Below are 26,282 nucleotides of genomic sequence, written 5' to 3' on the forward strand. Positions count from 1 at the left end.
TAAAATTGATTTCTTTAAAGTTCACGAACTAAAAAAGTAGAAATACAGAAAAATAATAGAAAATGAACAACAGAAAGGAAAGAAACAAAGAGCGACTATGTGTAAGTCAACTAAATTTTTTCTGCAAGTCAATATATTTTTGCCGTCAGAGGTTTATCCAATGGCCAGGATCACGCCGTGACTATCATATTCTTCCTCTCGTACCGTCTCCCAGCCCAACCCTAACTATCAACCCCCACCATCCATGGCTGGTGGCGCTCCCGTGACCGGCCCGCTCTCCCCCCACCGCCTCCACCCGGCCAACCCTACCCCCCCCCCCCCCCCCCCCCCCCGCCGCCGCCTTCAGCCTCGCGCTTCCCAAAATTCACTCGACTTACCACTAGCCCACGCTAAAAGGAAAACCAGAGGAAACAAACCCAACTAAAACCATAGAACTAGAAAGAAAGAAAAAAACAGAAAACAGACGAACCCGAAAGAAAATCAGGTGCGCTCGCATTGGAAAATAGGCCTGCCCCTAATTGTTTTTTTAAAGGCCTGGCCCATAGCAGCTTGCCCTGTGCGATTGCTCGCGTCGAATTCCGTGCGAGCGGGCGAGCCCGAAGCCACGACCTCTGCTTTCATTCGAACGTTACTCGACCCGATTTCAACTCCATTCCCTCCTTCATATTTACTCCCCCCTTTCCAGCCGTTAGCGCTCTCTCGTTCCGATTCGCCACTGCCGCCGCCCTAAACATCCCCCTCCCCTCCCCCTCTCCTCTCCCCGCGACGGAGGAGCACGGATCGGCGGCCAGGTGAGGTGAGGACTCAGCGTCTGCCTTCTCGATCTCCTGCCGTTAGAGGGTGGCTGTTGTACCCGGCGGGTTTCCGATTTCATTACGTCCCTTCTCTCGTACGCTCCGGTTCTTGATGGCTTCGCTTGGTGCGGTCGCCGTACCGCGGTTAGATTTGGGGACCCTTTTTTCCGTTCTAGTCCGTGCCATGCCGCTGTGGTGCTAGTATTTTCAGGTGGAGACGGGCTTGGAGTTCCCGTTCCCAGTTCTCATCCAAGAAATCGCAGTTTTTTGTTTACCCCGTTCCAAATAATTGTACCCAAGAAACAATCCGGGTCTCAATTCGTGGGATCAGCTGTGCCAGAATTTCCGGGTTTCGCTGCGGAATCCTCCTCTGCCAGGCAGCGAAGATTCGGCGGGGATTTTGTTTTGGGGGTTTGATTTTGTTCCTCCAAACTTTCCACCGTCTGTCTTTGCTGGTTTTGCGTTTGCTTCTAAAAGTATATGGCCGCCATTCTTCTTTTCCTTTTTTGGCTGAAAACACCGCAATCCCTTCTTGTTTTCTTTTTATTAACTCCTCTCCAGGAGGCAGATTTTGACAGTGTGACTTTTGGTGTATCTATTGCCGCAGGTAGATCGGAGCAGTATAAGAAATTTTCTGCCAAGGTTGGTTAGTTGATAACAAGCACGCAGGCACAATGGCTGCTGAAGTTGGGCAGCCGTTCAGTGGATGGACGCACTCAGATTCGCCCTACAACGACCTCTGCACACAGGTAGTATCCTCTGCTTCGAAATCATTTGTCGCTTCACCTTTGGTTGCGTACCTGAATTATCAACTTAAATCTCGATAGTTTAATAGCTCCTTGATATCGTAGTGCTGTTGGGAAATACTCCTATTTGAGATGTCAACATTGTATGACATAGTTGATGCTGCCTGAATCTTGTTTCTGTAGTTTCTTGTTGCGTTTCGAGGAGGCTAGATGGCGGTTAGTAATTTTGTTTTTATTCACTGCTGATGCAAAAGGTCAAATATTCTTATGACATAGGAATAGGAAAATTTCTTATGGGGAGACACTATTTGTCCATTTGATTCGAAGGAATGGACCATAAGAAAAGGGGAGGTATTTTTCCTTTGTATTGAGTTTCATAAGAAAAATAAAAGGAATTTTACCATCCACTAAAACCTCTTTTTTTACATTCCTATGCACAAACAAGGCAAAAGCTATAAGTAGCATTATATTAACTTTATCTTACATTTGCATATGTTTTAACCTTAATTTGACCATGCTTTGTAGGATTCCTGTGTTTTTCCTATTCAATCGAATCAAACACCCAATTTTGCAGATCCCTGTGTCTTTCACAATCCTATCATATTCTTGAGTTTTCCCTATTCCTACATTTTCAAATCCTGCGAATCAAAGAGGCCGTATTAGTTATATCCAGAGTTTTGTAGCTACCACTCTGTATATGTTAGTTAGTTATTGTTTTTTCTGTTGTTCTAAATTTCTAATAAATTGAAGTTCGTGAGTCTCTAATTTCTCTTTATGTCTACTGTCCAGGACGATTCAGTTCAGAAAATGGTACTTGATCATGGTTCGGTATCATTTGGTAGATTTGCAGAAGAGTCTTTGTCATGGGAGAACAGATCAGTATTTGAACACAACAGACGTCAGGAGGAGATAAGCAAACTCACACTGCCTGGTTTAGTTGCACAGAAGAAGGCATTTTTTGAAGAATATTACAAGAGGAAGGCTCAGAAAGCTAAACTTCTCACCGAAGCCACATTGGAAGAAAGGAGTGATGGCGACACTCTGGACCATAGCATGCAGGAAGATAATTCACATGCAGTTGTTCCCGAAGATCCTGTGGATACTGCTCCAAGCTCCAGTTGTCAACCATCTACTGGAGTGAGCTCATCGGATGAGAATAAACGCTATGAACCCCATGGGCTAGGATACTTGACATTCAATCCTCTGTTTTCTCGGATAACAGGGTCGCAAGGTATTCAAGATGAGGAGGCATCTAGTACTGCTCAAAATCAACATGTTGATGGTGAGTTTCGGTGCGCTACGCGCACGAGTAGTAAACATGGTCTCAACCAGGAAACCGTGGACAGAAAGGTTCTTGCACCAAAGCATGTGGTTTCAACTGATTATGGTGAAAGTAATGTTGCTGCGTCGAGAATTAGCTTGCCTATAGCAAGTTTGAAAGCTGGTGTTAAGAAACAGGAGCCAAGAAAGAGCATAGCGGCAGCTGTCATTAACGGGTTGACAAAGGGGGCCAAGGTATTGATATTTACTGTTTATGTAGTGAAGGATCTACTTTTCAGCAAGGGGGGGAGGGGGGGGGGGTGACTGACAAGATATAACAGAAAAGAGCTAGTTTTTGCAGTTGGTTCCTGCTTTAGCGGCAAGTAAATTCTAGATAATCAATACTAGAATGTTGTAGTATAGAAAGTTCATCGCAAAAGTACAAGAGTTTTATTTTGGACATTGGTTTACATTTGATATACAGAAGCATTCACCCATATATTGGGATGATCAATTTGCTGCAATTACATGGTTGGTGTGAGTTTTGGCTTTGTATGAGATTCCAAGCAGTTTGGAAGGGAAATTCCATAATAATATTATATGACTTACATGTGTGAATGAGCCAAATCACTTTCCAGGATAGTACTAGCTAGATCACTTTCCAGGATAGTACTAAAGAAAACTTCCATTGTTGGTTTCTTCCTTTCTTGATTATTTTATATATATGATGCAAAAGTTAATGTCATTTATCTCATATGCCCATGTTTACTATTTCAGGACCCATCAAGTTGTCTTATCCAAATTCCGAGAGTACATTTAAGAAGAAACTCAGAAAACATGAACTCTGAAGGCTTAAAGGATCCTTTCCACAAGAGGGTTGAGATGAAATTGCGTGCTTTATCTGATAGGATGAGTGCTGAGAAAGCTGCTGCCTCTTCTAGATCTTCTCCGTATCAAAATGCTGATAGAGCTGCCATTTCTTCCAGATCTGCTTTGTGCCAGAACACTGATAGAGTCATTGCACCATCTAAATCAGCTACACAAGCTTCTCACAAGTTTTTGAAAGAAGTACAGCCTGCAGCTACCCTTCCTCGTACAAATTTCTACAACAAGGGATTGTCTGTTTCTCATGTTGCCTCTAGCAACAGCAGTAATACTGGGAAGCTGGCTACTAGAAGCTCAGTTATGCCCAATTCACTTCAAAATAATGCAAAACCCTTGCAGGCTGCTCAGGTAGCTTTTGCCCCTAATCAAATGTTGATTTATCCTTTGAACTTATTCACAAATGCAACTTTGGTCAGTTGCTTCTACATATGGACCATAATTTTCCTTTTGCTAATCGTCAGAAGATATTTTTGCAAGTTCGGTATAACAAATAGTTAAACGCTTCTAATGGTTTATGGAAAGTTGATAAGCTTAATTAATCTTGGCAGGTCGCATCGAAAAGAGGCGCAGGTCTTACCAGTACAAGCAATGGATCGCAGAACAAAAGGTCTTCATTTTGATTTCATTTCTACTCCCTCCGTTCCTAAATATAAGTCTTTTTAGAGATTTCAATAAGGACTACATGTTGTGGAAATCTTGAATATTATTGAAACCCCTGTGCTTGTTTGAACTGATTTTCAGGAAGCAGCTGAGCACACCAGCGGCATCAGTTGGAAGTAGCCGGATTAGAGGATCTATGCACATATCTGCACCAACAAGTGCAAGGTTTGTTCCTGGAGTGTGGAATGATTTATAAATTTGGTGTGAAATATCTGTTTCTTTTTATGTAAATTGCTCCGTTCTCTTGTGCAGAAGTAGCAGCAGCGGCATCCGACCTTACAAAGCTGCAAAGGCACCCCGGATTTCGAACGGGAGGAACGCAGCGGTTAAGGTAAAAGCAAACAGTACCCTGGGATGATTCGTAGGATTATTGTTATAGACTGAAATCGCTTCCAAATCATAGCACTTGCTAATGTGGTTCTGTTGTAGACTGAAATGATGCAGAAGTCCACAACATATGAAACCCATTCTGTTGGAGGAAGGAATGCTTTGTCAGAAGTTACTGTAAACGGCAACGAACAAAACAGAAAGGTCTGTTCTTTTCTTTTTGCGTGCATGGGGTAACCAGTAACCACTAGCCAGGGATCGGCAGAGGCTTTATTATTCTGCCTACTATCGCGATTGTCGTATAAATTCATCGTGTCTATAAAAATTCAACGGTGACTATAAAAAATTACTAAAAGGTTGGTTCGTGCACACATCTTGTGTAGGTAATCTTGTCGCGTGATGGCAAGAGGAGCAACCTGGCGTGTAAGAGCAAGCCAAGGTATTCCCATTTGTGTGTATTATTATGACTTGATCACTACACAGATAGAATTTATGTGAATTGCTGAAAATCTGCCACTTGATTGTTCATGGAACAATTATGTTTCTTTGTTAACTGTGCAGACAGGAGAGGCCGCGATGGCGATGACGCGCCACTTGACGAGCAGTTTGAGATGCGCGAGTTGGCACGGTTACTTGGTTGTATTGTTGTCCAAGGGCCTTCTCTGAACCTCGGTATAGTATTAAGGCTGTATGTTAGGCATGATGTTTTGCTGCTGCTTGTGACCTCTATTCTACCATGAGGCATGATATATAATTCTTGTGTCGAGTCCAGAGCAAAGAAAGAACATGGAAGGCAGCGCTGTTTCGCCACGATTGTTTGCCTGTTGTTGTCTGGTTGGAGAGTGAAAGCGAGACGTGGGAATACTAGCGTTTAATTTGTGCTTGGCGCTGTTGGAGTTGCGGCCATAACGCAAACTAGCTGTCTCCAGTGGTGTCTGCTGATCGTAGGTTTTCCATCTGTTTGTGAGAGCTTCTCCAACAACTAGCTGTTGGGGTAACATTTAGGGCACCAAAAAGTGACTTTTAGGACACTGAAAATTGTTCTTCTCCAGCAATTGTCCTATTTTAGGACAGACATACTAAAAGATCCAAACTACTTATCACATTGCATACTCATCACTGCAAACTTCCAAATATTCAAACTTCCAAATATTCAAACATCCAAACTTCCAAACAGTTTTTTTGTTGTTGAGGGAAACAGCAGGACTCTGTTGCGTATTTTTATTGATTTTTTAAAAAACATATACAAAAGGTTCGGTACAAAGAGCAAAGAAGAAGAACAATAAAACTAGAAGCTATACAAAGATATGCACAGAAGAAGAGTTTAAACATAGAACACTGACACTAGAAAATTACTACTCGTCACTCTCACGTGTGAGGTTATCCCAGTCTATGTCGGAACCCTCGCCGTTGGACTCCACCTTCATCACTGTGAAGGCCCTGGCTCTTCCTCCTTACCCGCCTACTCGCGCTCACGGTTCCTCTTCGAGGCATCGCAATAGCCGCCTCATCGCTCTCCCAGGTATCCCGCTCCTCGAGGACAGTACTAGTCTCCATCTTCGCCAAGCAGGATACAAAATGGTCAAATGGCGGCCCGATGAACTCCACATCCACCCGTGTTCTCCGCCATCTCGAAGGTGTCGAGTCAATACCATCGGTCGTTGCACTGGAACTCGACTGAAAGGATCAAGGACCTAGGGGGGGGGGGTGAATAGGTATACTTACACGTTTAAATTATTAGTTATCAATCTCATGTAATATTTGAAATATGAAAGTGGGCCTAATAATTGCAAATGTGATTCTAGTGCTAGCAATATAATCAACAATAACTAGATAGGCAAACAACAACAATATGATATAACAAGTAAAGACAAGGAGACAAATAAATCACAAGTAAGAAGTTAGGGTTAAGATAATCAAAACTCCAAAGACGAGGAGGCATCCCGATGTTTACTTCCTTAGAGGGAAGCTAGTCACCTTTGGAGGGTGGATGTTACCACGAAAGCACACCAACAATATGAAGACTCGCCCAATTTTCCTTGGATCAGTTGAATGTAAAAACTTGATTGAATGTGTTAGCAACTATTGATCAAACATATGCATGTCAAATGGAGGAAGCCAGACCTAGGGTGTATATTTGGTGTACTGGATTGGATATCCACCTCTCCTATGGTTGTCCACGGACACATCCGAACATGTCCATCGACATTTGGTGTGTCTGATTTGGTGCAAGGCGTTGGAGTTACATGTCCACGGACATTTGGTGGTCTGATTTGGTGCATGGTGTTGGAGTTACCCTAAATCCATGCTTCCACCCGAAGCATCCTATTTGGCGCTTCAGGCGCCCGTTGCAGTGCATTTTGCTAACGGGCGCCTGAAGCACTTCAAGCTGGGGCGGTCCATTATATTTTTTTCTTGTTACCCTAAATCCATGCTTCCACCCGACGCATCCTATTTGGCGCTTCAGGCGCTCATTACAGTGCATTTTGCAAATGGGCGCCTGAAGCACTCCTAGCTGGGCCGACCCATTTTTTTTTCGGGCACGGTGGGTTGAACATGCAACCCCTTCATTGTGAGCGCTTTGCTCTAACCACGAGGCTATCACCTTGTTGGTGTAAAGACAATTCATTTTTTTCTTTTATTTCGTTCTCTAGTTCGGTTTTTTCCTTTTTTGTTTTCTTTAATGCATGTTTTTTTTTAAATAGCGAACCTTTTTCTAAATTGATGAACTGTTTTTAATTTAGATGAAATTTTTTCAAATTCGTTGAACCTTTTTTTTTCAAATTTGATGATTTTTTTTAAATTGGATGAACTTTTTTCAAATTCATGAACTATCATTTAAAATCCGTGAACTTTTTAAAAATTTGTGAACCTTTTTTCAGATCACTATGAACTTTTTTGAATGCGTGAACCTTTTTTAAAACTAACGCTCACACGTGTGTCATCTTGCACAGTGCTCACACGCCTTCTTTACCACTCATTTTGCCACATGTGAACAGATGATATTAGCAGGAATCTTTTTGGGTTTCGGCTTAAAAATGTTTTATCTCCTAATTAAAAAATCGAATAAAAATCCGTTTTCATCATTAAATCCGTCTCAACGAGATCTTCAAAACTAGATCCCATGTTGATATGTTTCGACGAATTTTTTTTTGCCCAAAAGTTGCCATGATGTTTACACTGTAGTTGCCATAGTGCTTAAACTAAAGTTGCCATGTGACAATTTTAGTTTGTAGACCACGACAATTTTAGTATTTTAATGATGGCAACTGCAGTACTTTGACCATGAAAATTATTTTTTGTATGAACCATGGCAATTTTAGTTTATGATTCATGGCAAGTCCAGTTTCTTAATTCCCCGTTTTATAAATGTTAAGATTACTTTTAAATGTAGAAGAAAATAGCTGGAACATATCATGGCAACTTCAGTGTAAATACCATGACAATTCATGTGCAATAGACATGGCAACTTTTAACCCAAAAAAATTCGTCAAAATATATTGCTATGCGATCTAGTTTTGAAGATCTCGTCACGAGGGATTTAATGATGAAAACGGATCTTCAATCGGATTTTTTATTTAAGAGATAAAACATTTTAAAAACTGGAAATCCAAAAAGATTTCCACATGCATGTGTGCGGTGACATGGCGCAGTCTATGTATTATAGGGCGTGTGGGCGGGTTTCGCTCCCACCACACGTGTGGGCGTTAGCGTTGTCCTTTAAAAATTTATGAACCCTTTTAAATTTCGTCAAATTTTTTGTATTTTTTTTTATTTTTTGAAATTTTTAATAGAAAATTCAACGGTTCACCGGTCAACTGGTCAACCGTGACCAGGCAAACAAGGCGACAGGAGGGACGAGCGGCAAGGCAGCCTTGAAACTGGGTCGGCCAAATTTGCAGGGCGCGTGGGCACCGGTTCTCCTAGTCGGCGCTTAAGCTCCCCTTCCACCCGCCCCTCTCCGTGCGACTAGGAGCTGGCCATCTAGGCTAGCACAATCTGACCCACCCTTAAACGTGCCTAGCACGATGAAAATGGCCTGCGGCGACACGTTTATAAAAACTAGTAATTGTGCACGTGCAACGCACGTGTGACTTTAGTAAAAACAGGTTTGCATTAAGTTTATTCTGAACCCTGAACTTGTATGCATACTATTATACCAACTTGAACTTGTAATCCCTAAAATCAAACCCTAAACCTTGTTCTCGAGCTGCCAACAACCTGCAATCGCAGGCCAACCGGCCAAGGTCTGTACCCTTCATTGTGCCAGCGTGGAAGACAGAAGCCAACGGCCGAGGGGCGGGGGGGGGGGGGGGGGGGGGCGCAATGTGCAATCCAAGTTCCTTAAGGCTTCCATGAAGTTTATTCACACAAAATCGAACTGCAACCAACTTGTATTACTGAGCAAAGCCAAGGGGGTCGCCCAAAAGGAAGAAACAAAGCAGATAGCCTCACATGGACCAGCAGAGAGCAATTGTCTTGAAGATTGCAAAGCATACAAGTGTAAGAGAAGAAAAGTACTCTTTGTATCTGAATTTTGCCCTCCTTTTTGTGTGCGCAGGCTGCATCTGTGTCATGTGGAGAATTAATCAAGATCTGCAATGAAAATGTTAACACTTTGCATGTGTTCTCGTGGGTGATGGTCCGAACTCCGAAGCATATGGAATGAAATGCCTTGTACTTGTAACATTGAAGTTGTCTACTGTACAAATATGCTACTGTATGTAAAGAAAACACCATTATTTTCTTGTTGAATCATCAACGTTGTCTTACTCTGTAATGTGCACTGAAAAACCAGTGATTCTGCATATGCGCGCAATGTGCGTGAACTATATTCTGCATATTCCTTGGAACCTGACACAAGGCAGTTTGCCCACTTTGGCATTTCACTCTCACATTAAGCAGCATGAGATTACCGCCCAAATAATAAGAGCACATGGTTTGTTACAGTTTTACACAAAAGAGAAGGCTTTACTGCAACACAGTACTAAATAAGAATACAATCTTCGAAGAAAAGCCACCTGTGGCATCAAGGATGTCATCTATACCAGAAACCAATGGCACCTACAGAGCTAAATTCTGTTGGAAATATGCCCTAGAGGCAATAATAAATGGTTATTATTATATTTCTTTGTTCATGGTAATTGTCTATTATTCATGCTATAATTGTATTGTCCGGAAATCGTAATACATGTGTGAATACATAGACCACAACCTGTCCCTAGTAAGCCTCTAGTTGACTAGCTCGTTGATCAACAGATAGTCATGGTTTCCTGACTATGGACATTGGATGTCATTGATAACGGGATCACATCATTAGGAGAATGATGTGATGGACAAGACCCAACTTAAGCATAGCATAAAAGATCGTGTAGTTTCGTTTGCTAGAGCTTTTCCAATGTCAAGTATCTTTTCCTTAGACCATGAGATCGTGCAACTCCCGGATACCGTAGGAGTGCTTTGGGTGTGCCAAACGTCACAACGTAACTGGGTGACTATAAAAGTGCATTACGGGTATCTCCGAAAGTGTCTGTTGGGTTGGCACGGATCGAGACTGGGATTTGTCACTCCGTGTGACGGAGAGGTATCTCTGGGCCCACTCGGTAATGCATCATCATAATGAGCTCAATGTGACTAAGGCGTTAGTCACGGGATCATGCATTGCGGTACGAGTAAAGAGACTTGCCGGTAACGAGATTGAACAAGGTATTGGGATACCGACGATCGAATCTCGGGCAAGTAACATACCGATTGACAAAGGGAATTGCATACGGATTGATTGAATCCTCGACACCGTGGTTCATCCGATGATATCATCGTGGAACATGTGGGAGCCAACATGGGTATCCAGATCCCGCTGTTGGTTATTGACCGGAGAGGCGTCTCGGTCATGTCTGCATGTCTCCCGAACCCGTAGGGTCTACACACTTAAGGTCCGGTGATGCTAGGGTTGTAGAGATATATGTATGCGGAAACCCGAAAGTTGTTCGGAGTCCCGGATGAGATCCCGGACGTCACGAGAGGTTCCGAAATGGTCCGGAGGTAAAGATTTATATACGGGAAGTCTTATTTTGGTCGCCGGAAAAGTTTCGCGCTTTATCGGTATTGTACCGGGAGTGCCGAAAGGGGTCCGGGGGTCCACCAGCCCCGGGGGGGCACATGGGCTGTAAGGGGTGCGCCTTGGCCTATATGGGCCAAGGGCACCAGCCCCAAGAGGCCCATGCGCAAGAGATAAGAAAAAAGGGAGAGTCCTAAAGGGGGAACGCACCTCCGAGGTGCCTTGGGGGGAAGGACTCCCCCCTGGCCGCACCCTTCCTTGGAGGAAGGGGCAAGGCTGCGCCCCCCCTCTCCCCTGGCCCTATATATAGTGGGGGGAAGGGAGGGCAGCAACATCTAAGCCTTGGGCTCCTCCCTCCTCCCCTGCAACACCTCTCTCTCTCTCTCGCAGAAGCTTGGCGAAGCCCTGCCGGAGACCCGCTACATCCACCACCACGCCGTCGTGCTGTTGGATCTCCATCAACCTCTCCTCCCCCTTGCTGGATCAAGAAGGAGGAGACGTCGCTGCACCGTACGTGTGTTGAACGCGGAGGTGCCGTCCGTTCGGCACTCGGTCATCGGTGATTTGGATCACGGCGAGTACGACTCCGTCATCCACGTTCATTGGAACGCTTCCGCTCGTGATCTATAAGGGTATGTAGATGCACTCCTTTCCCCTCGTTGCTAGTAGACTCCATAGATGCATCTTGGTGAGCGTAGGAAAATTTTAAATTATGCTACGATTCCCAACAAATTCTTCATAGGTCCAAAATACACAACAAAGTGTCAAGTGCTATTTAGGAAGAACCTAGTGCTTTACATTGATTCACATTGCCCTCACATAGAGCTGGGTATACTACAGATCATATTGTACAGGAGTGGCTGCTGCATCATTTAATTAACTGAATTGTATGTAGGATACATCATCAGATCACACCATTTACAATAATAAATATTACCAGCAAAGAAATAATACCAATTGAAAAAAACACTTTGGTTATTGGACGCCATGAGACAGGGGAGCAGCGAGATGGGGGCGCCATGAGACGGACGGTGCCGCCAGATGTGGGTTCTTATCTAATCAAATTCCATCATACAAACAGAACGGAATTAAGAGGAACTTTTTTTAGATAGCCTCACATGGACCATCCAACACGTCCCAATTTTGCGAGAAACAAGCAGATCATCAACAATCTCTTACAACATTGCTCACGAGGCTCTAAACTCTGAATTCGAGTGTGTCTTGTACTGTAATTGTTTAGCTCATAGAGATAGCCCTCGTGGGATCATAGATTCTATCGTCTGTAGGCAAATGTTGCAGGTTATGCAATTCACGCTATAATTGACTGAAAATTTGGCACGTCTCCCTGTTAAAGAAAAGGTTGCAATGCAGAATAGTGGTATAAAAATAGAAGGTCAAAGGAACTACAAATTACCAAGAAGAAGAAAATAACAAGTGTGAAGCAGATCAGTGTAACCTTTGTGGCGTACTCGCCTAAACCCTTCCAAAAATAACAATCAAAGCAAGCGGCTGCAGATTCAAAAAGGAAGGATATGTGTACAGCTCATGTGCTCTTGCAATTTTTGGTATGAAAGAATGCATTTTGTTTCAGCGCAAAAAAAGAAGAAAATGATGATAGGTTACAGAAAAACAAGTACATACACCAAATTAAAGGAACACATTTTTTATTTGCAAAAATGAAAACATGCAACTACGCAATTTAAAGGAACACATTTAGTTTTATTCTAATCTGGATCCAAGAGGACATCAAATGCATGAATCCAATGTCGTGGCACTGTCACGGAGTACAGGCAACATTCCCAGCAACTTGATAGAAGATGTGTTGTCAAACGCACCGTATCTTGACAGTCATGTACTTGAACCAGTTACAAACTCTTACTCGCCATTTCTTAATAAAAAAGACAGACAAATGACGATCTCTTAATATGCTCAATAGAAAAGCATTGCCAAACAAAACTCCACTTGTGCGTCTGACAGATTGTGAGACTGCAAGCGGCCAATAGCTTTCCATGTTCCATCCCAGCAAGTGGTGTTGATTTAGCCTACAGGAGAGTGAAATCTCATTATAACTCATTGGTAAACCATAGACATATTCTGCATCAACTAATGCGAGTACTGTCACACAGAGACAAATAGTAAGTAATGTATGAACTCTTGCCCAGCAGTATATTTATCTTGCAATGCCAAAATTTTCAGTGGTTCCTAGAGTTTAGAAAGCTCAGAAATACTATGCATTCATCCATTTCCAGAGTTTATATGAAAAATATGTTGGAAATATGCCCTAGAGGCAATAATAAATAGGTTATTATTATATTTCATTGTTCATGATAATCGTTTATTATCCATGCTAGAATTGTATCGATAGGAAACTCAGATACATGTGTGGATACATAGACAACACCATGTCCCTAGTAAGCCTCTAGTTGACTAGCTCATTGATCAATAGATGGTTACGGTTTCCTGACCATGGACATTGGATGTCGTTGATAACGGGATCACATCATTAGGAGAATGATGTGATGGATAAGACCCAATCCTAAGCCTAGCACAAGATCGTGTAGTTCGTTTGCTCAGAGCTTTTCTAATGTCAAGTATCAGTTCCTTAGACCATGAGATTGTGCAACTCCCGGATACCGTACGAATGCTTTGGGTGTACCAAACGTCACAACGTAACTGGGTGGCTATAAAGGTGCACTACAGGTATCTCCGAAAGTGTCTGTTGGGTTGGCACGAATCGAGACTGGGATTTGTCACTCCGTGTAAACGGAGAGGTATCTCTGGGCCCACTCGGTAGGACATCATCATAATGTGCACAATGTGACCAAGGAGTTGATCACGGGATGATGTGAGTTACGGAACGAGTAAAGAGACTTGCCGGTAACGAGATTGAACAAGGTATAGGGATACCGACGATCGAATCTCGGGCAAGTAACATACCGGTAGACAAAGGGAATTGCATACGGGATTGATTGAATCCCCGACATCGTGGTTCATCCGATGAGATCATCGTGGAACATGTGGGAGCCAACATGGGTATCCAGATCCCGCTGTTGGTTATTGGCCGGAGGACGTCTCGGTCATGTCTGCATGGTTCCCGAACCCGTAGGGTCTACACACTTAAGGTTCGGTGACGCTAGGGTTATAGAGATATTAGCATGCGGTAACCCGAAAATTGTTCGGAGTCCCGGATGAGATCCCGGACGTCACGAGGAGTTCCGGAATGGTCCGGAGGTAAAGATTTATATATGGGAAGTCTTATTTTGGTCGCCGGAAAAGTTTCGCACTTTATCGGTATTGTACTGGGAGTGCCGAAAGGGGTCCGGGGGTCCACCAGCCCCGGGGGGGCCACATGGGCTGTAGGGGGTGCGCCTTGGCCTATATGGGCCAAGGGCACCAGCCCCAAGAGGCCCATGCACCAAGAGATAAGAAAAACGGAGAGTCCTAAAGGGGGAAGGCACCTCCGAGGTGCCTTGGGGAGGAAGGATTCCTCCCTGGCCGCACCCTTCCTTGGAGGAAGGGCCAAGGCTGGGCCCCCCCTCTCCCTTGGCCCTATATATAGTGGGGGGAAGGGTGGGCAGCAAGAACCTAAGCCCTGGCGCCTCCCTCTCCCTCCCGTGACACATCTCCCTCCTCCCGCAGCGCTTGGCGAAGCCCTGTTGGAATCCCGCTACTTCCACCACCACGTCGTCGTGCTGCTGGATCTCCATCAACCTCTCCTCCCCCCTTGCTGGATCAAGAAGGAGGAGACGTCCCTGCTCCGTACGTGTGTTGAACGCGGAGGTGCCGTCCGTTCGGCGCTAGGATCATCGGTGATTTGGATCACGACGAGTACGACTCCATCAACCCCGTTCTCTTAAACGCTTCCGCTCGCGATCTACAAGGGTATGTAGACGCACTCCTTTTCTCTCGTTGCTAGTAAACTCCATAGATTGATCTTGGTGATGCGTAGAAAATTTTGAATTTCTGCTACGTTCCCCAACAAAATAAATAAAGAACAAGCATCTACTTGCAACCTCACATTTGAGCACTTAGATTGAGCACACATGTTCTGAACCAGAAAAATCAAGCACAGTAACAGGTAAGGTCACCACGCACGCACCTGGGAGCATGATCTCAGTTCTCAGGGAGAAGGCGTTTGACATCAGGCAGCAACCGAGTTCCCTTGTCCGACCGACCATACAACACCATCAGGTAGAGCGAGACGGCGAGAGCATGCGGGCGGATTTCTTCTGCCTCCCCTTTTCTCTTGGCTTCTTTTTTCGCTGCCTTCCTGGAGAGTCCTCTAGCCACCACTTGGCCCTAGAGAGGAGGCCATGAAGCCGAGGGCGTCTTCCTCTCCGCCGGTGCAGGAAAGCAAGGAAAAGGAGAGGGGCAGCATGAGGAGGGGAATGGAGGAGACCCGTCGCCGTGGCCGCCAACGCAGGTTCAGCCCGCTACATCTCGCGCCGCCGCCGCCGACGCTCGACCGAGGAGAGGGACACCGGCGCCGCCGATGCAAGTTGAGCCCGCTGCGTCCCGCGTTGTCGACGCTGCTCGAGGGATGAGAGCGACCCCGGCGGCGTCCTATAGCGGCAGCGAGGAGAGAGGAGGGAGGGGGAGGCGGGTGGAATCGATCCCCCTGTTGCGGGCCGGTGGGTGATCCGCGTGTTGCGCGAGGGGCCGCGGAGCGCTAATAGGATTGGCAGACCACGACGCTTGGCAGACCATTTCATCCGAGTCGTTGATCTGATTGGCAGACTATTAACGTGATGTAGACGGTGGGATGCGTTTAACTTAATTTGATCCAAGGGTTGTGCTTATCGTGTGTACACTTTATGGTGTGGGTTTAGAAAAACTCAAGTTCGCACTTTTAATAGTAGTATAGATATTGTGTTGTGCCTTCCTTCCAGGCCCAGGCATGACACAATTGCTAAATGGGCCAGCCTGACACGACACGTGTGCCGGTCGGCCCGCGTGCTATTCTGCCTTTTGGGTTGTTTTGTGCCTATTTTTGGCATTTTGGGTTGTTCAGAAATAAAAAGGTTCAAATATAAACGGGCCGTGCCGGCACGCGGGCCTTACCTCGCAGCCCAGGCCACAGGCCTGGCACGGCCCGTTTAGCCGCGTGCTAGGCCGTGTCAGGTACGCGGGATTTTGGCCCGGCTGCGTAGCACGGCCCAGATGGCCAGGTCTGCGTGCGAGGGAAGAGCCGATGCCCTGGGATTTGCTAAAAAAAAAAAAAAAACAGGCCGATGCCCTGGGCCCCTAGGATAGTCAGCTTCGCCGCAGCGCCTGATGAGCATGCTCCGCCGCGCTCTCCTGTTCGGCCACCGCCTCCGCCGAGGCTTCTCCTCGGGTGCGGACCTTCCTCCGCCGCGCCCATCTGCCTGCCGCCGCGTGGTCGTGACGGGGCTGGGCGCCGTCACGCCGCTCGGCCGCGGCGTCGGGTCCACCTGGGACCGCCTCGTGGCCGGAGACTGCGCGGTGCGCGCGCTCGCCGCGGAGGACCTACGCCTCACCGGGGATGCCGCGGGGAGGACGTTGGAGCAGCTCCCATCGAGGGTCTTCGCCGCCGTGCCGCGCGGGAAGGGCGAGGCCGAGTTCGACGAGGAGGCGTGGACCAAGGTTTATGACTGATGCTTCACTAGCCCCTAACCATCCAGTATATACATTGGTTTTCGCACTGTTGCCGTGAGATTGGATTGGTGCTCCTTTTTCTGCACATGATTGTTACACGTGTGATTTATCATATATGAATTGCTAGTTTACATGCTTGATATAATTGATTCGAGAATAAATTTCATGTATAAGCTGCTCAACAGAAATTTAAATGAAGCTGTTACTTTCAGCAAACTATACAAGCTTTCCCGTAGACAATGTTGCAATACAGTCATGTGATAACTGGTACAGATATAAAGACCCTTATCTTCAGTGCCATTAGGAGTAACACAGTCTTCAATGCCACAGCACTTTGCTGAACCTGTTTTTCGTGTCGTTTCTGTCAGATATCTGTATGATTTAAGTAGATACTCTCTCTCTCTCTCTCTCTCTCTCTCTCTCTCTCTCTCTCTCCCCTACAACTGGAAATCTGTTGTGTTCTGATAAGATGCTATCGTATGACTGTAATATGCAACTGGTGATGTTGTCTGTCTCATAGTTAAACTTTGTTACATATTTCAAACTGTTGATTTAACATTTTTGTTTCCAGGACAGTAGATCTATATCGGGATTTATAGCATATGCTCTATGTGCAGCTGATGAGGCTTTGAGAGATGCAAATTGGCTGCCCTCGGAAAATGAGAAGAAGGAAAGAACGGTACCAATTGCTTTTGGTGGAAGCTCTTTTCCTTTTTTGTGTTTTTGCCAAGTTGCTGGGTCTAATTAGAGCCTTTATCAGGGTGTTTCAATTGGTGGGGGAATCGGAAGCATCTCAGACATTTTAGATGCATCACAGCTGATTGCTGAAAATGTTCGTACCCACAGTCACTGCAATTTGCTTTATTATCACTCTTTTCCTTTTGTATTTTTAGTCATTGTGCAGCTATAGTGATTCTCACTATTATTATATTGCTACGTGCCGAGTGAGAAATACAGTGTTAGATTCAAGCAAAATAATGGCGGCTACCGGCTGGCCGGCATTACTGGTGGGCACCAGCAGCATTAAGAGAATTTTTTTTTTCATCTGATGTTAGCAACTCAAGTACTCCCTCTGTTCACAAATATAAGGTGTTCTAACTTTTTCTGAATCGGATTATATAGACACGTTTTAGTGTGTCTGTTCACTCATTTCAGTCCGTATGTTGTCCACATTGAAATATCAAAAACATCTTGTATTTGTGAACGGAGGGAATAAGTTTGAAGAAAATTGTGAGAAGATATGTTATTTAACCAATGAACAGGAAAACCGAGCGCTAACCGGCCAGGAACAGGATACATTGAATTTGTAGTTTACACTTGATAATTGAAACTAGCCATTACAAAACTACTTGTAGGTGAATGCTACTGGCCAAGACCAGCGCTTCCTCAGATTTTGTTGTTGTTAATTCTTCATTTACATGAGAATCAAACATTTTTTACGTCTTCTCCAAAGCTTTGACCTGCACCATACATGGCTTGCAATATACATCTTCTGGTCACTTCTAGCACTGACGTGTGGAATTTATTTTCTTCTGAATGCAGCGTCTACGTCGTCTCAGCCCATTCTTCATCCCCAAGATTTTGATCAACATGGCATCAGGTCATGTCAGCATGAAATATGGTTTCCAGGTGAACATTGTTATCGTGATATGCCTTGTTTCCATTTTGTACAATTATTGCATGAATAACATTGATATTTGACGCTTCAAACCTAGGGTCCAAACCATGCTGCCGTGACAGCTTGTGCCACAGGCGCTCATTCTATTGGCGACGCTACACGGATGATTCAATTTGGAGATGCAGATGTGATGGTGGCTGGAGGAACAGAGTCTAGTATTGATGCTTTATCTATAGCTGGATTTTCTAGGCAAGTATGTTCGCGTCTTCACAATTGTTTTGTTTTGCTTAATTACCCAAATACTCTGTCTAGATGCTCCGTAGGGCAATTATAAATTGCCTCAACTGCTTTACTAAGGTTTCAATGTACACCTGTTGACTGAAGGTTGTAGGACAAAGTAGAGAACCCATGTTTTTGTCCACAAACCACTTGTGGTTGTGGCTCGTAATATCATATGCAAACTTAATCTGTTTATTTCCAGAAAAACTTGGTCACAGTCACACTCTTGCACTTTTTATCTGCTATCCCCGTCACTGGTATTGCCAACACCATCTTATTTTCGTTATATTGTTCTGCAGGTTAAGGGCATTGTCTACAAAGTATAACTCTCTTCCACAAGCATCTTCGAGGCCATTTGATTGTGGCAGAGATGGATTTGTGTACACATACTTATATCGAATCGTATTTTTTTTACTTCCTTTTGTTTTTCCTTCCTATGTCCGTTCTTATCTTCCGTCTTAAATAACCAATAGGATTGGTGAAGGCTGTGGAGTCATGGTGTTGGAGGTGAGTTCAGAGGAAACACTGATCATTTCCTGTTGTCTGTTCTTACCTTGCTGTTCCCAAGCTGCTGGTTCAGTGTTATTTTATAGATCAGTCCTTCACATATTGAAAAAAAGAACCATAGCACTTGGTAAAAGAGTTTGTCGACGGACTTAAATCACCATAGTATTGCTCCTTTAGAAGCTGCTTGGAAGAATGGTGGTTCTTGGTATTTGAGTCAAATTTGAACTAAATGCAAAACTTACCTACAAATACTCCTTTTCTGAATGGGCCCTTATTGTGTAAAATTTTCTGTATCCTGTATATGGTATATGCAACTTTTAATCTGGAAACTGTCTTATTGCATTTTGTTTCTGAACAGACTGTACATCAATTTATTCCTCTGTAGGCACTTGACCATGCAATGGAACGAGGCGCAAAAATTTATGCAGAAGTTCGAGGCTATGGCATGTCTGGTATCCTCCGATTCCACAAAAGAGATGGTCTACTTTGTCATTAGTATGTATTGCATCATGAACATCAGCTTCTGTCAGGTGATGCACACCACATAACTCAGCCACAAAATGATGGTAGAGGTGCTATCTTAGCCATGGAGAGGGCATTGGAACAGGTGTGGCATTTTCTTTCTAATTCGTGTGGTGCACATTTTAAGCATTTATTAAGCTTTGAGGAATTAGAAATCACATTTTAAACACGTATTAAGCTTTGAGAAATTAGAAATCACATCACAATAATTATTTTCTTGACATTCTGATTTTGATAGAATTCTTGCTCCTTTTCTAGTCAGGGCTTCAGGCAGATCAAATTGATTATTTGAATGCGCATGCAACATCAACTCCTCTCGGTAGGTGCTCACAGTCAGTCTGGCAAAGCCCACCTGGGCCGGCATGACTTCTGTTTATTCTATTTTGTGGGTAAACTTGTGTTTATGATTCTGCGGCATCTTGAGTTATGATAAATAAGCTGATGTTTTGAATCTGAACCGCAATCAGGGGATGCTGTGGAGGCAACTGCAATAAAATCTGTCTTTGGCCACCACGCGACATCCGGTGGTCTTGCGTTATCCTCAACTAAGGTACACCTCATTCTGCGCAGCTAAACTGTCACAGATCCCGCACTAGTCTAGTCCATTTTACAACAATGACCGAGGACCAAAAAAACCATCTTCTCCAGGGAGCAATCGGTCATCTGCTAGGGGCGGCTGGTTCAGTGGAAGCAATCTTCACCGTGCTAGCAATCCACCATGTATGTTACCCACCATGAGTGATAACTGATCAGTAGCTCCGTGCAATGAAAAATTGCTCTGTAGCCCGTACTCACCATCACATGCAATTTTTTGCAGGGAGTGGCGCCGCCCACGCTCAACCTGGAGCAGCCCGACCTGCTGTTTGAGGGCGCGTTCATGCCTCTAACCGCCGCCAAGAAGATGCATATACGGGCCGCCATCTCGAATTCCTTCGGGTTTGGTGGAACCAACGCGTCGCTGCTGTTCTCGTGCCCGCCCTAGCGATCCAGCATCACCCTCCCTCTCTTCTGTTTTCCCCTTCGAAGAGGCATACCAGAATGTCGGGAGTTTTCCCGTCCGTGAACTTAAACGGGGGAAGGCACCATCCGCGTTGAGCAGGAGTTGGGGGGTTTCAAGCACTGACCATTGTGCTGTGCTCCCTCTGAATCCGGAGCATCGCCCAACTTGTGGGTGTTGATTCATCCCTCCGTTCCTAAATACAAGACCGTTTAAAGATTCTAAATTTTTTCTGGATCTAAGCAAAATGTGTGGATCTTGCACTCTAAAATACGGAGTATGCCTATATACGTCCGTATGTAGTTCATATTGAAATCTCTAAAAAGGCTTATATTTAGAAACTATACTATACTACAGTATGCGAACTTATTGATTTTTTGTCTGAGAGAGAGAGAGAATTTTTGCCGAGCCGGGTTAGGTGCAGATGTGGGGCTGGTGAGCGGGTTTGGCCGTCGCTCTCACGTGCTAGCTACCACGGAAAGGGGAACGAAACCAACCCAAATGCTGCTGCTGCCTGCGGTGGATACTGTCCTTGCACACGTCCAACGGAGGCGAAGGCTGTGAGGAGCGCTAGCACTCCACAGTCCACACGCAAATGGACTCCTCGCCGCCCACGGAAAACAAGGCAAGAAAGAAGAAGATAGTTTGAAAGGCTGTTTGCTACAGCACCAGATGAACATGAGTTGCTTATGACTTTCTAGAACTGCAAGTTCCTTTAACTATGTCTGCGAGTTCCAAAGGATAGAAACTACGCGGGGGATTATTTTTTCCAAGACGGAGGCATAAGATTTGTCTCATTCATTAAATAAGGAAGAATAGAGTTTAGAGTTTTACAACACACTCAAATACACGACATGACAATTACTCACGCAAAATTATATGCCATAGTCTTTTCGCGCCTGCGGTGACCCAAAGCTTAGCCTTCTCCAAGATGATGCTAAGAAGGATTGGTGGCGGTGCGGATTTATGCCGGAAAACCCGAGCATTTCTCTCATTCCAAATGGTCCAAGTGACCAGCATGGTGAGGGAGGCCATAGCGTGACGATTGGGGTTACGGTTGTCGGTTCTCCTGTCCCACCACTCGTCGACTGATGCGTGAAGGTGCCAGTCGGATGTGTCCAAGTGTGCGAGCGAAGCTTCGCAATGACAGATCTCCAAAGCCTGATAGTGTATCGACATTTGAAGAAAAGGTGTGCACATGTCTCTTGTTCCCTTTTGCAAAGAGGGCACAAGCCACAGTTTGGCCAACCTCGCTTCTCCAAGCGATCGGCGGTCCAAATTCTGTCTTGTAGAGCTAGCCATGCGAAGAATTTGATCTTTGGGGAAGCCCACATTTTCCAAATCATGCGATCCATGGGAGAAAGGGTTAGGCCAAGGAATTGGGCCTTGTAAGCGGTGGCCGTCGAGTATACCTCATCGTTCGAGTGCTTCCAAATAATATCATCCTTGCGATGCTCATTAAGGTGGAAGACGTGGACAAGCAACCAAAGAGTGAAGAATTCCAAAGTGTGGGCAGCCGAGGCGACGGTGTTGTGGTCGATTTTCAGGATCCACGCGTTCCCCCTAAGAGCCTCACACACCTTCCAGTTCTTTCTCCATGCGCAATGTCGTTGGGCTTGCGCCCAAGCAGCCAGGGGGAGTCCCAAAATGGCGTTTTGGCGCCGTCGCCGACGGTAATAGAAGTTGAGGCGCAGAAGAACTCAAAATCCTCCTTGGCGCAAGGGTTGTCGAAGCCCACCCATAATTTGTGTGGCTCCTTCCATTCGTACCAAAGCCACCGAGGCGCAATGCATGTGCAAACTTGTCAGTTTAACACACCTAAGCCACCATACTCCTTCGGTCTGCAAACTGTCTCCCAGTTGACCTTGCACTTTGCTCCCGTCGTCCTGTCTGACCCGAACCAAAGGAAATCCCTCTCAATTCTATTTAGGTTGTGCGGGGTGCTAGGCGACACAATGAGGGGCGCGATAGAGTACTGATGTCTACTACGCAACCTTCTTCTTGTAAACTCGTGTTGGGCCTTCAAGCGCAGAGTTTTGTAGGACAATAGCAAATTTCTCTCAAGTGGATGACCTAAGGTTTATCAATCCGTGGGAGGTGTAAGATGAAGATGGTCTCTCTCAAATAACCCTGCAACCAAATAACAAAGAGTCTCTTATGTCCGCAACACACCCAATACAATGGTAAATTATATAGGTGCACTAGTTCGGCGAAGAGATGGTGATACATGTGCAATATGGATGGTAGACATATGTTTTTGTAATCTGAAAATATAAAAACAGCAAGGTAACTAGTAACAAAAGTGAGTGAAAGCGGTATTGCAATGCTTAAAAAGAAGGCCTAGGGTTCATACTTTCACTAGTGCAAGTTCTCTCAACAATGATAACATAATTAGATCATATAACAATCCCTCAACGTGCAACAAAGAGTCACTCCAAAGTCACTAATAGAGGAGAACAAACGAAGAGATTATTGTAGGGTACGAAACCACCTCAAAGTTATTCTTTCTTATCGATCTATTGGGCTATTCCTATAAATGTCACAAACAGCCCTAGAGTTCGTACTAAAATAACACCTTAAGATACACATCAACCAAAGACCTAATGTCACCTAGATACTCCAGTGTCACCACAAGTATCCGTGGGTTTGATTATACGATATGCATCACACAATCTCAGATTCATCCATTCAAACCAACACAAAGAACTTCAAAGAGTGCCCCAAAGTTTCTACCGGAGAGTTAAGACGAAAACGTGTACCAACCCCTATGCATAAGTTCATAAGGTCACAGAACCCGCAAGTTGATCACCAAAACATACATCAAGTGGATCACATGAATATCCCATTGTCACCACAGATAAGCACATGCAAGACATACATCAGGTGTTCTCAAATCCTTAAAGACTCAATCCGATAAGATAACTTCAAAGGGAAAACTCAATCCATTACAAGAAGGTAGAGGGGGAGAAACATCATAAGACCCAACTAGAATAGCAAAGCTCGCAGTACATCAAGATCGTGCCAAATCAAGAACACGAGAGAGAGAGAGAGAGATCAAACACATAGCTACTGGTACATACCCTTAGACCCGAGGGTGAACTACTCCCTCCTCATCATGGAGAGCGCCGAGATGATGAAGATGGCCACCGGTGATGATTTCCCCCTCCGGTAGGGTGACGGAACAGGGCCCCGATTGTTTTTTGGTGGTTACAGAGGCTTGCGGCGGCGGAACTCCCGATCTAGATTTCTTTTCGGGGGTTTCTATATTTATAGGAATTTTTGGCGTCGGTTTCACGTCAGGGGGGGTCCACGAGTCAACGACAAGGGTGGAGTACCCTCCCGGGGGGTAGGGTGCGCCCTCCAACCTTGTGGTTGGCTCGGGACTCTTCTGGCCCAACTCTTTTGCTTTGGGGGACTTCTTCTGGTCCATAAAACATCACCATAAATTTTCAGGTCAATTGGACTCCGTTTGATATTCCTTTTCTGCGAAACTCAAAAACAAGGAAAAAACAGAAACTGGCACTGGGCTCTAGGTTAATAGGTTAGTCCCAAAAATTATATAAAATAGCATATAAATGCATATAAAACATCCAAGATAGATAATATAATAGCATGGAACAATAAAAAAATTATAGATATGTTGGAGACGTATCAAGCATCCCCAAGCTTAATTCCTGCTCGTCCTCGAATAGATAAATGATAACAACAGAATTTTTGATGTGGAATGCTACCTAACATATTTATCCATGTAATATTATTTATTGTGGCAAGAATATTCAGATCCATAAGATTCAAAACAAAAATTTGATATTGGCATAAAAACAATAATATTCAAAGCATACTAACAAGGCAATTATGTCTTCTCAAAATAACATGGCCAAAGAAAGCTTATCCCTACAAAATCATATAGTCTGGCTATGCTCCATCTTCATCACACAAAATATTCAAATCATGCACAACCCCGATGACAAACCAAGCAATTGTTTCATACTTTTGACGTTCTCAAACCTTTTCAACTTTCACGCAATACATGAGTGTGAGTCATGGACATAGCACTATAGGTGGAATAGAAGGTGGTTGTGGAGAAGACAAAAAGAAGGAGATAGTCTCACATCAACTAGGCGTATCAACAGGCTATGAAGATGCCCATCAATAGATATCAATGTGAGTGAGTAGGGATTGCCATGCAACGGATGCACTAGAGCTATAAGTTTATGAAAGCTCAAAAAGAAACTAAGTGGGTGTGCATCCAACTTGCTTGCTCATGAAGACCTAGGGCAATTTGAGGAAGCCCATCATTGGAATATACAAGCCAAGTTCTATAATGAAAAATTCCCACTAGTATATGAAAGTGACAACATAGAAAACTCTCTATCATGAAGATCATGGTGCTACTTTGAAGCACAAGTGTGGTAAAAGGATAGTAACATTGTCCCTTCTCTCTTTTTCTCTCATTTTTTTTATTTTTTGGCTCTCTTTTTTTGGCCTCTTTTTTTCATCCGGAGTCTCATCCCGACTTATGGGGGAATCATAGTCTCCATCATCCTTTCATCACATGGGACAATGCTCTAATAATGATGATCATCACACTTTTATTTACTTACAACTCAAGAATTACAACTCGATACTTAAAACAAAATATGACTCTATATGAATGCCTCCGGCGGTGTACCGGGATGTGCAATGAATCAAGAGTGACATGTATGAAAAATGATGAGTGGTGGCTTTGCCCCAAATACGATGTCAACTACATGATCATGCAAAGCAATATGACAATGATGATGTGTGTCATAATAAACGGAACGGTGGAAAGTTGCATGGCAATATATCTCGTAATGGCTATGGAAATGCCATAATAGGTAGGTATGGTGGCTGTTTTGAGGAAGGTATATGGCGGGTGTATGGTACCAGCGAAAGTTGCGCGTCACTAGAGAGGCTAGCAATGGTGAAAGGGTGAGAGTGTGTATAATCCATGGACTCAACATTAGTCATAAAGAACTCACATACTTATTGCAAAAATCTATTAGTTATCAAAACAAAGTACTATGTGCATGCTCCTAGGGGGGTAGATTGGTAGGAAAAGACAATCACTCGTCCCCGACCGCCACTCATAAGGAAGACAATCAATAAATAAATCATGCTCCGACTTCATCACATAACGGTTCACCATACGTGCATGCTACGGGAATCACAAACTTTAACACAAGTATTTCTCAATCAACACTCACTAGAATGACTCTAATATCACCATCTTCATATCTCAAAACAATCATAAGGAATCAAACTTATCATAGTATTTAGTGCACTTTATATGAAAGTTTTTATTATATCCCTCCTGGTTGCCTATCATATTAGGACTAAATTTATAACCAAAGCAAATTACCATGTTGTTTAAAGACTCTCAAAATAATATAAGTGAAGCATGAGAGTTCAAAAATTTCTTCAAAATAAAACTACCGCCGCACTCTAAAAAGATATAAGTGAAGCACTAGAGCAAATGACAAACTACTCCAAAAGATATAAGTGAAGATCAATGAGTAGTCGAATAATTATGTAACTATGTGAAGACTTCTTCTCATAAATAAAATTTCATATCTTAAGTACTTTATTCAAACAACAAGCAAAACAAAATAAAATGACAGCACATATCATGTGAAGAAGCAAAAACTTAGGCTCAACCAAAACTGACCGATAGTTGTTGAAGAAGAAAGATGGGATGCCAACCGGGGCATCCCGAAGCTTAGATGCTTGAGACTTCTTGAAATATTAATTAGGGATGCCTTGGGCATCCCCAAGCTTGAGCTTTTGTGTCTCCTTAATTCCTTTTATATCGTGGTTTCCCTAAATCTTAAAAACTTCATCCATAAAAAACTCAACAAGAACTCGTGAGATAAGTTAGTATAAATCAACGCATAAACCTTATCATTCTCTACTGTAGCAAATCACTAGAATTATTATTTGACATTGCATACTAAATGCCTCTGCATATTTAATAGTGCTATCCTCAAATAGA

At 44.1% G+C, this 26,282-nt stretch overlaps 2 protein-coding genes across 9 annotated transcripts; both read left to right on the top strand.

Moving 5' to 3' along the window:
* Positions 1–653: 653 nt before the first annotated feature.
* LOC109782455 (uncharacterized) lies at positions 654–5,482 on the top strand. 6 transcript variants are annotated; one of them, XM_020341072.3, is made up of 10 exons: positions 654–796; positions 1,402–1,543; positions 2,330–3,055; positions 3,578–4,033; positions 4,234–4,292; positions 4,427–4,510; positions 4,598–4,676; positions 4,775–4,876; positions 5,056–5,111; positions 5,234–5,482. In XM_020341072.3, the coding sequence occupies exons 2-10, from the start codon at positions 1,469–1,471 to the stop codon at positions 5,256–5,258; spliced, it is 1,662 nt and encodes a 553-aa protein (XP_020196661.1). In that variant the 5' UTR covers positions 654–796; positions 1,402–1,468; the 3' UTR covers positions 5,259–5,482. The 6 variants fall into 6 exon arrangements, with proteins under 6 accessions (XP_020196661.1, XP_040248173.1, XP_020196663.1 ...); XM_040392239.2 differs by having other exon boundaries at positions 2,345–3,055; XM_020341074.4 differs by having other exon boundaries at positions 661–796; positions 1,406–1,543.
* A 10,464-nt stretch (positions 5,483–15,946) lies between these two features.
* Positions 15,947–20,638, top strand: LOC109782457 (3-oxoacyl-[acyl-carrier-protein] synthase, mitochondrial). 3 transcript variants are annotated; one of them, XM_020341076.2, is made up of 13 exons: positions 15,947–16,334; positions 16,964–17,025; positions 17,107–17,178; positions 17,889–17,975; positions 18,062–18,213; positions 18,543–18,623; positions 18,717–18,750; positions 19,136–19,202; positions 19,281–19,357; positions 19,531–19,591; positions 19,740–19,822; positions 19,921–19,992; positions 20,090–20,638. In XM_020341076.2, the coding sequence occupies exons 1-13, from the start codon at positions 15,962–15,964 to the stop codon at positions 20,252–20,254; spliced, it is 1,386 nt and encodes a 461-aa protein (XP_020196665.1). In that variant the 5' UTR covers positions 15,947–15,961; the 3' UTR covers positions 20,255–20,638. The 3 variants fall into 3 exon arrangements, with proteins under 3 accessions (XP_020196665.1, XP_020196666.1, XP_020196664.1); XM_020341077.3 differs by having other exon boundaries at positions 15,950–16,334; positions 16,923–17,025; XM_020341075.4 differs by having other exon boundaries at positions 15,956–16,334; positions 16,918–17,025.
* Positions 20,639–26,282: the final 5,644 nt, after the last annotated feature.

The sequence above is a fragment of the Aegilops tauschii genome, chromosome 6, assembly GCF_002575655.3.
Source record: "Aegilops tauschii subsp. strangulata cultivar AL8/78 chromosome 6, Aet v6.0, whole genome shotgun sequence".
NCBI classification, from domain to species: domain Eukaryota; kingdom Viridiplantae; phylum Streptophyta; class Magnoliopsida; order Poales; family Poaceae; genus Aegilops; species Aegilops tauschii.

Bases quoted from the DNA above. Each gene is read 5' to 3' on its own strand.
- LOC109782455 (XM_020341072.3), top strand. From the start codon at position 1,469: ATGGCTGCTGAAGTTGGGCAGCCGTTCAGTGGATGGACGCACTCAGAT. The intron at 1,544-2,329 runs GTAGTATCCTCT...TCTACTGTCCAG, and splicing joins ACAACGACCTCTGCACACAG to GACGATTCAGTTCAGAAAAT. The intron at 5,112-5,233 runs GTATTCCCATTT...TTAACTGTGCAG, and splicing joins GCGTGTAAGAGCAAGCCAAG to ACAGGAGAGGCCGCGATGGC.
- LOC109782457 (XM_020341075.4), top strand. From the start codon at position 16,005: ATGAGCATGCTCCGCCGCGCTCTCCTGTTCGGCCACCGCCTCCGCCGA. The intron at 18,624-18,716 runs GTACACATACTT...AATAACCAATAG, and splicing joins TGTGGCAGAGATGGATTTGT to GATTGGTGAAGGCTGTGGAG. The intron at 19,203-19,280 runs GTATCCTCCGAT...AGCTTCTGTCAG, and splicing joins TCGAGGCTATGGCATGTCTG to GTGATGCACACCACATAACT.